We start from the raw sequence: 12748 nt of genomic DNA on the forward strand, positions 1-12748 counted from the left end.
GAAGAGCAGGGGTGAGAGGACACAGCCCTGCGGGGAGCCAGTTGATGTGTGTAGGAGGTTGGAGAAGGTGTTTTTGACCAGCACTCTCTGTGACCTGTTGGTGAGAAAGTCCATTATCTGCAGGATTAGTCGGTCATCTAGGTAGAAACGGGTGGTGAGTTTCTCTGCAAGAATGTGTGGCTGCAGGGTGTTGAATGCAGAGGAGAAGTCTGCAAACAGGAGTCTGGCTGTAGTGTTGGGGAGTTCCAGATGTTTATGTATGGTGTCTATAATGAATGCTTTTGCGTCGTCAACCCCTGCAGCCGCACCGTATGCAAACTGGAGTGGGTCCATCTGTGAATGTACTGGCTTAATGATTTGGTTTTTGATGACCCTCTCCATAGCTTCATCACAAGAGAGGTGAGAGCCACAGGCCTGTGGTCATTTAGGACCTTGATAGTGCCCTTTTTTGCTATGGGAATAACTGGAGTGTTTCCACAGCTGGGGACTATGCCGCTGGCCATGGAGCTCTAGAACAGGAGCTGGAGCACGCCCCCTAGCTGCTCAGCACATCACCTCAGGGTACGGCCACTGATGTTGTCTGGCCCAGGTGCTGAGTTCACTTTGGTCTTTTTGAGGGCTCTTACCACATCCTCTGTGTTAATGGTGAGGGCAAAGTCTCCAGTTTTGAGTGCGGAGATGGTTGCGGTTGTCTGTCTCGAATCTGGTGTAGAAAGAATTGAGGTCATCAGGTAGTGATGCTGGGCTGCTGCCTGCAACCTGAATAAACTTGCCGGTGGTAAAAGCCGTATTCACAGCTGCCATGTTCTTGAGAGCCAGCCAAGCTGAGCGGAGGTTCCACTTTGTCTTTGTAGTTTTTATGGCATGCTTGACCTCTCTTTTAACCCCCATTTTCTCAGTCTCAGAGCCAGTGAAGAAGACTCTCTTTTTCATATTGAGGATTTCGTTGAGTTCTTTAGTCACCCAGGATTTATTGTTGGGGAAGATTGTAACCTTTTTGGTGGGAATAATATTGTCCACACAGAAGGAGATGTATGATGAGACCGTGTCCACTTGCTCATTGATGTTGCTGGACGGGTTGAGTAGACTGGGTCTCTATTCCATGGAGCGCAGAAGGATGAGGGGAGATCTTATAGAGGTATACAAAATCATGAGAGGAATAGATCAGGTAGATGCACAGAGTCTTTTGCCCAGAGTAGTGGAATCAAGGTCCAGAGGACATAAGTTCAAGGTGAATGGGAAAAGATTTAATAGGAATCCGAGGGATAATTTTTTCACACAAAGCATGGTGGATGCATGGAACAAGCTGCCAGAGGAGGTAGTTGAGGCTGGGACTATCCCATTGTTTAAGAAACAGTTAGACAGGTACATAGATAGGACAGGTTTGGAGGGATATGGACCAAGCACAGGCAAGTGGGACTAGTGTAGCTAGGACATTGTTGGCCGGTGTGGGCGAGTTGGGCCGAAGGGCTAGTTTCCGCATTGTATCATTCTTTGACTCTATGACTTAAATAAATGTCACAAAATTCTTTACTAGTGAACAGCTACTCATTGTTCAAAACTGTTTAGAAACATTGAAAATAGGTGCAGGAGTAGGCAATTCAGCCCTTCGATCGAGCACCACCATTCAATATGATTATGGCAGATCATCCAGAATCAGTACCTTGTTCCTGTTTTTTCCCCATATCCTTTGATTCCTAGCTCTAAGAACGATATCTAACAAATGACATATGTTTTTTTCCCCAATAGTTATCTCGTGTTTTAACCAAAGAATTCTTTAATCTGGGTCAAAGCTTGGATCTGGAATCTTATCCGATTAATCACGAGTACACCACACAATTTCATGCTGTAGAGGGGTATGTATTCCAAAAAGGGTTGTTAAAGTAATACCTAGAAGCAATACTTTCTTTGCATGAACATTTACCAATCATACAGGAAATGGGGTCCCAGTGAGTATAAAGGGAGTATAGGAAACGGGGATCCAGTGAGTTTAAAGGGAGGGTGGTAAAATGCCTTGGTGAGCTAAATACCTGACCATTGAGATTTCTAAACAATTGAATGGCAGATTATTAGAGTTTTACTGGCAAATATAGGACATTTTTGAAGAATCCTATCCATTTCAGCTAAAAGGTGAAAAAGAAACGCATCTTCCATGCTAAATGATTGAATGAGTGAATCCGTTTTGTATGATGAGGAGTTATTCTCTGTTTGTTCATTGTGAGCCATTGTGCACAGGCTAGATTCAAAACGACCACCACATCATACCAAACTGATTGAGGTGATACAAAAGCGGTTGCGGACACAGAATTGACAATGGCACCCAGTGGCCAATGACATGAAAAGCAAAATGCTGAGATGCAACACCAGCTGAAAATGAAATCTAGTAGCAATGAGAACTGGACAGTGGATCATTGCAGTTTAGAAACCAAATGGAAATGCTAATACATTAGAAAAGCATAAATTGCCTCAACATGCTGCAAAGATGTCTAAAAGGTTCTATGAATAGCTGAGAACAATGAAAAATCATGAAACATCTCTGAAATACAGCAAGATATTTGAAATTAAAATATCACTTTAAATTCACACAGCAGAAAGGAAAGAGGAATGGTCACTGGCTCTTTAAATATAGTCAGGGGATGCACGCATGGGAGATCTGTGTTGGTTAAGCTTGTTGAAGACTTTCTTCCCTTCTATAGCGGCAACTTGGTCCTTCCCAATATAGAGTGTATAGTTTGTTGACCAGCCTCGAATAGCCACGCCTCAGTTTCTTGTGCAAACTCATTGAAAGCGTCCATTGTTCGGTGAATCCACTGATTTTGCTTTTCAAGTTCCTCTTGGTAGTGATTACTGTTTCAATGCTTCATATTCTTCATCGATTCCATCATTGAGATGGTTAAATTGAATCAAGTTGAATCGTACCTCATCTACATTTTCACTTGATTTCATTAGCTCTTTCGTATCTTCCATTAACCTGCCAGCTTCTTTATATCTTCATTTCTTTTTCTTCTCGTGCTGCTCAAAGAGCAATTCACAGCCTTTGGATGTAAGTTTGATAGTCCTTTTTTCCACCTTTGGCTCTTTTCCGATGTCACCACCTTGTGACTGTACATCTGAATTAACCACAGACATACTGCTGGCTATCCCATTAAGACGTGTAGACGTAAAGTCGTATCTTCAAAGGAATTCAAAACAAATCTGATAACTAGCAACGTTCAAGGTCACTTCTTTATTCTCAGCATTTCCAAAATTTTTCAGTTGCAGCTTTCCAATACCATTTCTGAAAAACAGCTTTTCCAATAAAGCAATGCTGAACTTACAATTCCTGTGCGAAGGCTTTCGAAGTTTCCAATCCCGGTTAGTCAGATTAGTGCAGGTAATAACCCTGTTCTCTTCCAGTCGATTTCCAAGCTCCAGTGTCCCTCCTAGAGGCAATTATAACTTTAAATGACTCTTTAGAGACAGGTTTACTTTATCTTCTTCACTCACTGAGGATAGCACTTGATTTCTTCACTCTGGCTGAGATAAATTATTACAATATAGTGGCCACTTAGTCCTTCCCAACAAAGTCCATCAGCTTACCGTATGACGAAGGAGTGGTGTGATATTTCTAGATGCAAAACAACACAGAGAGATCTTCACGACGTTTCAGTTTAGTTAGTTGTTTATTGAAGTAGTAATACAAACAGATTAGTATATCTCCCGTCGTTCAATTTTGGTAAGAACTTATATCTTAATCATAGCTCTCTCGTGTCTGAAGCATTACATCAGTGAATTTCCAATTCTACCCATAATTCTGGCACCTCCCCTGACTCCTCCCAGTCCACATACGTAAGCCAAGTATTCATCTTACAACAACCCCCAGTGACCAAAAATAATACAGCAGGATCCAAAGTAGTATAATATGCTAAAATAGCGAATAAACACAAAAGGCTCCTATACCTTCCTTTCATGCAGTTCTTAAGCATCCTAATGCCTGTCAGATAATGCAGAGGACCTAAAAAGACCATAATTCAAACAACCCGCATGTTTTGAACAGTAGATTTCCAATAGGAAATAAGATATCTCTCCCAACACCATTTGAATAGAGGCTTTGAGTATAGAAGTGAAAGTGAACTTTGTTCTGCGTTACTGGAAAGTGGGAGCAGAAGTGATTGTAAGCCATTTGTATGCAGTTTTAACAGTACCATTCATCAGAACCGAGTGTGATAAAAATTGCTCAGCATTTTAACTCCCCCTCCCATTCATAGAAACATAGACATAGAAAGATAGAAAATAGGTGCAGGAGTAGGCCATTCGGCCCTTCAAGCCAGCACCGCCATTCAATATGATCGTGGCTGATCATCCAAAATCACCCCATTCCGGCTTGTTCCCTATATCCCTTGGTTCCCTTAGCCCGAAGAGCTAAACCTAACTCTCTCTTGAAAACATCCAGTGAATTGGCCTCCACTGCCTTCTGTGGCAGAGAATTCCACAGACTCACAAAAGTTTTTCCTTATCTCAGTCCTAAATGGCCTACCCCTTATTCCTAAACTGTGACCCCTGGTTCTGGATTCCCCCAACATCGGGAACATATTTCCTGCATCTACTCTGTCCAATCTTCTAAGAATTTTGGCACTTTCCATCCTAATGCAGAATTCCACCATATTATGGTCACTGTTGCCCAAGGGGCCTTGCACAACACCCAAGGGGCCTTGCTCAGTTGCTCAGCACTTTAACTCCCCCTCCCATTCCCAATCTGACCTTTCGTGGCCGGGCAGCGTACGTGGGACTACTCGAGTCAGGCAGCGGAGGTGGGACTACTCGAGTCGGGCAACATAGGTTGGAATACTCGAGGCGGGTGGCGGCGGGACTGGGAGAGTGGGGAGGGGAGAGAAGCGAGAGGAGAGAGGCGCGGCGGGAGGCGCGCACAAAATGGCGGAGCGTGTGGAGGCCGCCATCTTTCTGAAGCGCGACCAGGCCATCGGTGGCAGTGGCCCTCGTCGAAGCCGCCATCGATAGAAGTGGCCGCTGAAGGAGGAGGAGAAGAGGCTGCCCGTTGCACTGCGGCCTGTGTGCGGTAACGGTGCGGGGCGCTTGGCCCGGGAGGGAGCAGGGACTCGAGGACGCCGTGCGTGGGTTGAAGGGACGGATGAGTGGACCATCAGTCCGACCATCTCCCTCCTGCTCGGGAGTGTCCCTCGGGTGTGGGAGAGAAGGGGAAGAGTGAGGGGGGGAGGGGAGAGAGTGAGGGGGGGGAGAGTAGCGAGAGGGGAGCCCCTGATTGCGGGGGGCGGCTCCGTTAACGGTGGCCATCTTTGTTTGTGCGAGTGAGGAGAGACCATGCGTGCTCTCTGGTGACGTCATACGCACAGCACTTTGAAAAAATGTGTTTAGAAATGAAAGTTTTAAACTTTAAAATGTCTCTAACTTTAAAAATATACGACCAATTTAAATAAAACTTGTTATAAACAGTCACCAGGACAGTGGTGATTTTTGTGGCGCTGTCATTGACCGTATCGGCTGCAGGTCCACTTGTCTCTCAGAGAAATATACATACATACAAATATATGTGTATGTATATCTGCATGAATTGTGGGGGGGGGGGGGTTACAAGCTCATCTCACAGTCGCACGGGTCCCATTGTGACGTCACACGCTGAAGCCCTTCAAGAAATCGTTAGAAATTAAATGTTTTAACTTTAAAACCTCTCTAACTTAAAAAATATAAGAACAATTTAAATAAAAGTTGTTGGAAACAATCGCCGCAAGAGTGGTGATTAAGGTGGTGCAAAAATTGTGGCGCTATGGATATTTTGAATTACATACGGATTTATATATATATATATATATATATATACAAGATCTGACTTTTAGTTTTATATATAAACTAGACCAAGTGGGCCCGTTGGGCCCGTCCTCGTAGGGTTTCCATTGTAACCGGGAGGCGGGGAGGGAGGGGGGAGGGGGACCACCTGTTTTCCCAGTACCCCTCTTTCCCCGTTGTGGGATGGGAGGGGGGAGGGAGAGGGTAGGGGGGAGGGGAGCGAAGGGGGGGAGGGAGGAGGACCTCCCCTTTTCCCAGTACTCCTCTTTCCCCGTTGTGCCCGTCCTTGTAGGGTTTCCATTGTAACCGGGAGGCGGGGAGGGAGGGAGGGGGGAGGGAGGGAGGAGTGGAGGGAGGAGGGGAGGGGGAGGGAGGGGGGAGGGGAGGTGGAGTAGAGTGGGGAAAGGGGGAGGGAGAGGGGAGGGAAGGGGGTAGGGGTGGAGGGGGGAGGGGGACCACCTGTTTTCCCAGTACCCCTCTTTCCCCGTTTTGCCCGTCCTCGTAGGGTTTCCATTGTAACCTGTAGGCTGGGAGGGAGGGGGGAGGGAGGGAGGAGGGAGGTGTGGAGGGAGGAGAGGAGGGAAAGGGGGGGACGGGAGGGGGGAAGGGGGGGAAGGGGGGAGGTGGAGGGAGGGGGGAGGGAGGGGGGAAGGGGGGAGGATGGGGGAACTCCCCTTTTCCCAGTACCCCTCTTTCCCCGTTGGGCCCGTCCTCGTAGGGTTTCCATTGTAACCGGGAGGAGGGGAGGGAGGGAAGGGGGAGGGAGGGAGGTGTGGAGGGAGGAGGGGAGGTACCACGTAAAGACCCAACCAATCGGGCGCTAACAGGGAGGGTGAAACCCAATGAAAAAAACGCGTTTTTACTTTAAAATAAACAGCGTTCTTTGTTGACAAGGAAATAAACTTATCTATAGAGCAGCAGCTTTTTTTAAATAAATAAAATCAAACTTAATGAAAATCACATTCCTCATTTTAAATAAATGTCTTGGTTATAAATGAAATCAAACAGCGGGAGAGGCGACGGCGACTACACTTCCGCTTCGGGGAGAGGAGGGGGGGAGAGGAGGGGGGGGAGAGGAGGGGGGGGGAGGGGAGAGGAGGAGGGGGGGAGAGGAGAGGGGGGAGAGGAGAGGGGGGAGAGGAGAGGGGGAGAGAGGAGAGGAGAGGGGGGGGAGAGAGGAGAGGGGTCTATTTTACTTTAAAATAAACAGCATTCTTTGTTGAAAAAGAAATTAAACTTATCTATAGAGCAGCAGCTTATGTCTTTGTTATAAATGAAATTAAACTTATGTGAAATAAATGTTCTTTTGTTAAAAAAGAAAGTAAACTTATCTATGAAATCTCTGTCTTTTATCTTTTTTTTAAAATAAAATTAAATGCAATGGAAATCTCGTACCGTTTAAAATAAATGTAATTTTTCTGTTGGAAATGATAAGAAACTTATCTATAAATATTCTTTCTGTATTTCAATTAAACTGCCCTCCTGAGCGATGCTGGAGCCTGTCCTCAACCAGCAGCAGCAGCACGGTGGACTGTTGGTTACGGCAGTTGGTGTCAGTTCAAATCAACTGCTCCACCCACATCAAGTGTGAGGGTGGAGCCAATCACTGCACCCCACGTAAAGACCCAACCAATCGGGCGCTAACAATCGGGCGCTAACAGGGAGGGTGAAACCCAATGAAAAAAAACGCGTTTTTACTTTAAAATAAACAGCGTTCTTTGTTGAAAAGGAAATAAACTTATCTATAGAGCAGCAGCTTTTTTTAAATAAATAAAATCAAACTTAATGAAAATCACATTCCTCATTTTAAATAAATGTCTTTGTTATAAATGAAATCAAACAGCGGGAGAGGCGACGGCGACTACACTTCCGCTTCGGGGAGAGGAGGGGGAGGAGGGGGGAGGAGGGGGGGGAGGGGGGGAGAGGAGGGGGGAGAGGAGGAGGGGGGGAGGGGGGAGAGGAGGAGGGGGGGGAGGGGGGAGAGGAGGAGGGGGGAGAGGAGGAGGGGGGAGAGGAGGAGAGGGGGGAGAGGAGAGGGGGGAGAGGAGAGGGGGGGAGGGGAGAGGGGGGAGAGGAGAGGGGAGAGGATGGCGACGGCGACTACACTTCCGCTTCGGGGAGAGGATGGGGGGGAGAGGAGGGGGGGAGAGGAGGGGGGGGGAGGGGGGGGGAGGGGGAGGAGGGAGGGGGGGAGGAGGGAGGGGGGGAGAGGAGGATGGGGGGAGGAGGGAGGGGGGGAGGAGGGAGGGGGGAGGAGGGAGGGGGAGAGGAGGAGGGGGGGAGAGGAGGAGGGGGGGGAGAGGAGGAGGGGGGAGAGGAGGAGGGGGAGAGGAGGAGGGGAGAGGAGGAGGGGGGAGAGGAGAGGGGGGAGAGGAGAGGGGGGGAGGGGAGAGGGGGGAGAGGAGAGGGGAGAGGAAAGAGGGGAGGGGGAGAGGAGAGGGGGAGAGGAGAGGGGGGAGAGGAGAGGGGGAGAGGAGAGGGGGGAGAGGAGAGGGGGGGAGAGGAGAGGGGGAGAGGAGAGGGGAGAGAGGAGAGGGGGAGAGAGGAGAGGAGAGGGGGGGAGAGAGGAGAGGGGTCTATTTTACTTTAAAATAAACAGCATTCTTTGTTGAGGGGAGGTGGGAGGGAGGGGGAAGGGGGAGGGGGAAGGGGGAGGGGGACCTCCCCTTTTCCCAGTACCCCTCTTTCCCCGTTGGGCCCGTCCTCGTAGGGTTTCCATTGTAACCGGGAGGAGGGGAGGGAGGGAAGGGGGAGGGAGGGAGGAGGGAGGTGTGGAGGGAGGAGGGGAGGGGAGGGGGGGAGGGGGAGTGAGGGGGTAGGGGGGAGGGGGAGGGAGGGGGGAGGGGAGGGGGAGGGAGGGGGGGAGGGAGGGGGAAGGGGGGGGAGGAAGGAGTGAGGGGGTAGAGGGGAGGGGGAGGGAGGGGGGAGGGAGGGGGAGAGGGGAGCGGGGGTAGGGGGGGAGGAGGAGGGAGGGGGCTCTCCCCTTTTCCCAGTACCCCTATTTCCCCGTTGGGCCCGTCCTCGTAGGATTCCATTGTAACCGGGAGATGGGGAGGAGGGGAGGGAGGGGGGGAAGGGGAGGGTGGAAAGGGGGGAGGGGGGAAAGGGGGGAGGGGGGAAGGGGGGGAGGGGGGAGGGAAAGGGGAAGGGGGGAGGGGGAAGGAGGGGGGAGTTAGGGGAGGGGGAGGGGGAAGGGGGAGGGAGGGGCACAGGGGCATTGTGACGTCACACGCTGAATACCGCGGGGGGGGGGAAGGGGGGTCTGCTCGAGTTCATCTCACAGGGGCATTGTGACATCACAATGAAGAATAAATCCGCACCGCAGCGCCCCCCTTCTGTCAAAACTTCGATAAATGAGGGGGGGCAGCACCTTTAGACCTCTGTAACTTAAAAAATATGCGTCCGAATTAAATAAAAATATCATTTTTCCAGCAGCGAACCGCATGCTGATTAAGGCGGTTCAAAAATCGTGGCGCTACGGTTCACCGTTTTGCCAGAATGCCTTCAGCCGACATGAGTGGAATATATATACAAACTCCGCTTCAAGATCTGAGTTTTAGTAGTATACTAGAACAAGTGTGCCCGTTGGGCCCGTCCTCGTAGGGTTTCCATTGTAACCGGGAGGGGAGTGGGGGTAGGGAAGGGGAGGGAGGGAGTAGGGAGGTGTGGAGGGGGGAGGGGAGGGGGAGGGAGGGGGGGAGGGGAGGGGGGAAGGGAGGGAGGGAGAGGGGAGGGAAGGGGGGTAGGGGGGAGGGGGAGGGAGGGGAGGGGGGAAGGGGAGGGAGGGGGGAAGGGGAGGGGGAGGGAGGGGGGAGGGAGAAGGGAGTGAGGGGGGAGGGAGGGGGACCTCCCCTTTTCCCAGTACCCCTCTTTCCCCATTGGGCCCGTGCTCGTAGGGTTTCCATTGTAACCGGGAGGAGGGGAGGGAGGGGAGGGGGAGGGAGGGAGGAGGGAGGTGTGGAGGGAGGAGGGGAGGGGAGGGGGAGGGGAGGGGGGGAAGGGGGGAGGAGGGAGGGAGAGGGGAGGGAGGGGGGTAGGGGGGAGGTAAGGGGGAGTGAGGGGGGAGGGAGGGAGGGGGATCTCCCCTTTTCCCAGTACCCCTCTTTCCCCGTTGGCCCGTCCTCGTAGGGTTTCCATTGTAACCGGAGGGAGGGGAGGGAGGGAAGGGGGAGGGAGGGAGGAGGGGGGAGGGAGGGGAGGGGGGAAGGGGGGAGTGAAGGGGTAGGGGGAGGGAGGGGGGAGAGGGGAGGGGGGGGTAGGGGGGAGGGAGGGGGAAGGGGGGAGGGAGGGGGATCTCCCCTTTTCCCAGTACCCCTCTTTCCCCGTTGGGCCCGTCCCTGTAGGGTTTCCATTGTAACCGGGAGGGGTGGAGGGATGGTGGAAGGAGGGGGGAGGGGGAGAGGGATGGAATGGTGGAGGGAGGGGGAAGGAGTGGGGGAGGGTGGGATGGAGGGAAGGAGGGAGGGGGGGAGTTAGGGGCTGAGTGGTGATGGAGGTTGGGATTGAGGGGGGAGGGAGGGGGGGAGGGAGTGGGGATGGAGGTGGGAAGGAGGGGGGAGGAAGGGGTTGATGGGGGAAGTGGGACCTCCCCTTTTCCCAGTACCCCTCTTTCCCCCACCACCAAGCCCCCTCCGCAACGACCCCTGTTGTCCCCAGTCCCCATTCACAGACCCCCCCCCCATTCTCTCTCTCCCCATACACACTCTCAGTGCTTTTTTCGAAACACTTGCCCCGGTGGCCCACGAGCATATGGGCCCAATGCTGATCTGTGTATGTTAAGTGACTTGCAATAAAAAAATATACTTTAAAAAGAGATAAGTGCTTTTTAAGTGCTTGTTTTGAAACATTCGCGGTCACATAGTGCTTCTCACTGTAGCACCCATCTCAAGTGTGCCCGTTGGGCCCGTCCTCGTAGGGTTTCCATTGTAACCGGGAGGAGGGGAGGGAGGGAAGGGGGAGAGAGAGAGGTGTGGAGGGAGGAGGGGAGGGGGAGGGAGGGGGTAGGGGAGGGGAGGGGGGGAAGGGGAGGGGGGGAAGGGGGGAGGGAGAGAGGGGGAGGGGGAGGGAGAGAGGGGGAGGGGGAGGGAGGGGGGAAGGGAAGGGCGGAGGGAGGGGGACCTCCCCTTTTCCCAGTACCCCTCTTTCCCCATTGTGCCCGTCCTCGTAGGGTTTACATTGTAACCGGGAGAAGGGGAGGGAGGGAAGGGGGAGGGGGGGAGGAGGGAGGTGTGGAGGGAGGAGGGGAGGGGGAAGGGGGAAGGGGAGTGGGGGGAGGGAAGGGGGAGGGAGGGGGGAGGGGAGGGGAGGGTGGAAGGGGAGGGCGGAAAGGGGGGGAGGGGGGAAAGGGGGGAGGGGGGAGGGAGAGAGGGGGAGGGTGGAAAGAGCATCCCTCTCCCCATCAGAACTGCCCCCTCCATCGACTCCTTTAAGTCCAGGCTCAAAACCTATTTCTACTCCCTAGCGTTTGAGGCTCATTGAGGAGGCGCTGTGAACTGTTTGCGTGCCACTGTATGTTTCATTTTTTCCTTAGTACCTAATCAGATGTACAGCACTTTGGTCAACGTGGGTTGTTTTTAAATGTGCTATACAAATAAAATGGACTTGACTTGACAGCTCTTCGCAACAATGTAGCACAGGGGCATTGTGACGTCACACGCTGAATACCGCTGGGGGGGGGGGAAGGGGGGTCAGCTCGAGTCCATCTCACAGGGGCATTGTGACATCACAATCCGCACCGCAGCGCCCCCCTTCTGTCAAAACTTTGATAAATCAGGGGGGGCAGCACTTTTAAACCTCTGTAACTTAAAAAATATGCGTCCGAATTAAATAAAAATATCATTTTCCAGCAGCGAACCGCATGCTGATTAAGGCGGTACAAAAATCGTGGCGCTACGGTTCACCGTTTTGCCGGAATTGCCGTATTCAGCCGACATCAGTGTTATATATATATATAACACAAGATCTGAGTTTTAGTAGTATACTAGAAGAAGTGTGCCCGTTGGGCCCGTCCTCGTAGGGTTTCCATTGTAACCGGGAGGGGAGTGGGGGTAGGGAAGGGGGAGGGAGGGAGTAGGGAGGTGTGGAGGGGGGAGGGGAGGGGGAGGGAGGGGGGGAGGGGAGGGAGGAAGGGAGGGAGGGAGAGGTGAGGGAAGGGGGTAGGGGGGAGGGGGAGGGGGGAAGGGGAGGGAGGGGGGAAGGGGAGGGGGAGGGAGGGGGGGAGGGAGAAGGGAGTGAGGGGGGAGGGAGGGGGACCTCCCCTTTTCCCAGTACCCCTCTTTCCCCATTGGGCCCGTGCTCGTAGGGTTTCCATTGTAACCGGGAGGAGGGGAGGGAGGGGAGGGGGAGGGAGGGAGGAGGGAGGTGTGGAGGGAGGAGGGGAGGGGAGGGGGAGGGGAGGGGGGGAGGGGGGAAGGGGGGGAGGGAGGGAGAGGGGAGGGAGGGGGGTAGGGGGGAGTGAGGGGGGAGGGAGGGAGGGGGATCTCCCCTTTTCCCAGTACCCCTCTTTCCCCGTTGGGCCCGTCCCTGTAGGGTTTCCATTGTAACCGGGAGGGGTGGAGGGATGGTGGAAGGAGGGGGGAGGGGGAGAGGGATGGAATGGTGGAGGGAGGGGGGAGGGAGTGGGGGAGGGTGGGATGGAGGGAAGGAGGGAGGGGGGGAGTTAGGGGCTGAGTGGTGATGGAGGTTGGGATTGAGGGGGGAGGGAGGGGGGGAGGGAGTGGGGATGGAGGTGGGAAGGAGGGGGGAGGAAGGGGTTGATGGGGGAAGTGGGACCTCCCCTTTTCCCAGTACCCCTCTTTCCCCCACCACCAAGCCCCCTCCGCAACGACCCCTGTTGTCCCCAGTCCCCATTCACAGACCCCCCCCCCATTCTCTCTCTCCCCATACACACTCTCAGTGCTTTTTTCGAAACACTTGCCCCGGTGGCCCACGAGCATATGGGCCCAAT

General features: G+C 53.0%; 1 protein-coding gene across 1 annotated transcript in view; it reads left to right on the forward strand.

Annotated features, from left to right (window-relative positions):
- LOC144597062 (cation channel sperm-associated auxiliary subunit epsilon-like) overlaps positions 1 to 12748 on the forward strand; it is a 110296-nt gene that overhangs the window by 34799 nt on the left and 62749 nt on the right. Inside the window, exon 8 of the mRNA XM_078405976.1 lies at positions 1750 to 1856. Within this exon, the coding sequence (XP_078262102.1) occupies positions 1750 to 1856 (107 nt within the window). The remainder of the gene's footprint in view (positions 1 to 1749; positions 1857 to 12748) is intronic.

This window comes from Rhinoraja longicauda, chromosome 9 (assembly GCF_053455715.1).
Source record: "Rhinoraja longicauda isolate Sanriku21f chromosome 9, sRhiLon1.1, whole genome shotgun sequence".
NCBI classification, from domain to species: domain Eukaryota; kingdom Metazoa; phylum Chordata; class Chondrichthyes; order Rajiformes; family Arhynchobatidae; genus Rhinoraja; species Rhinoraja longicauda.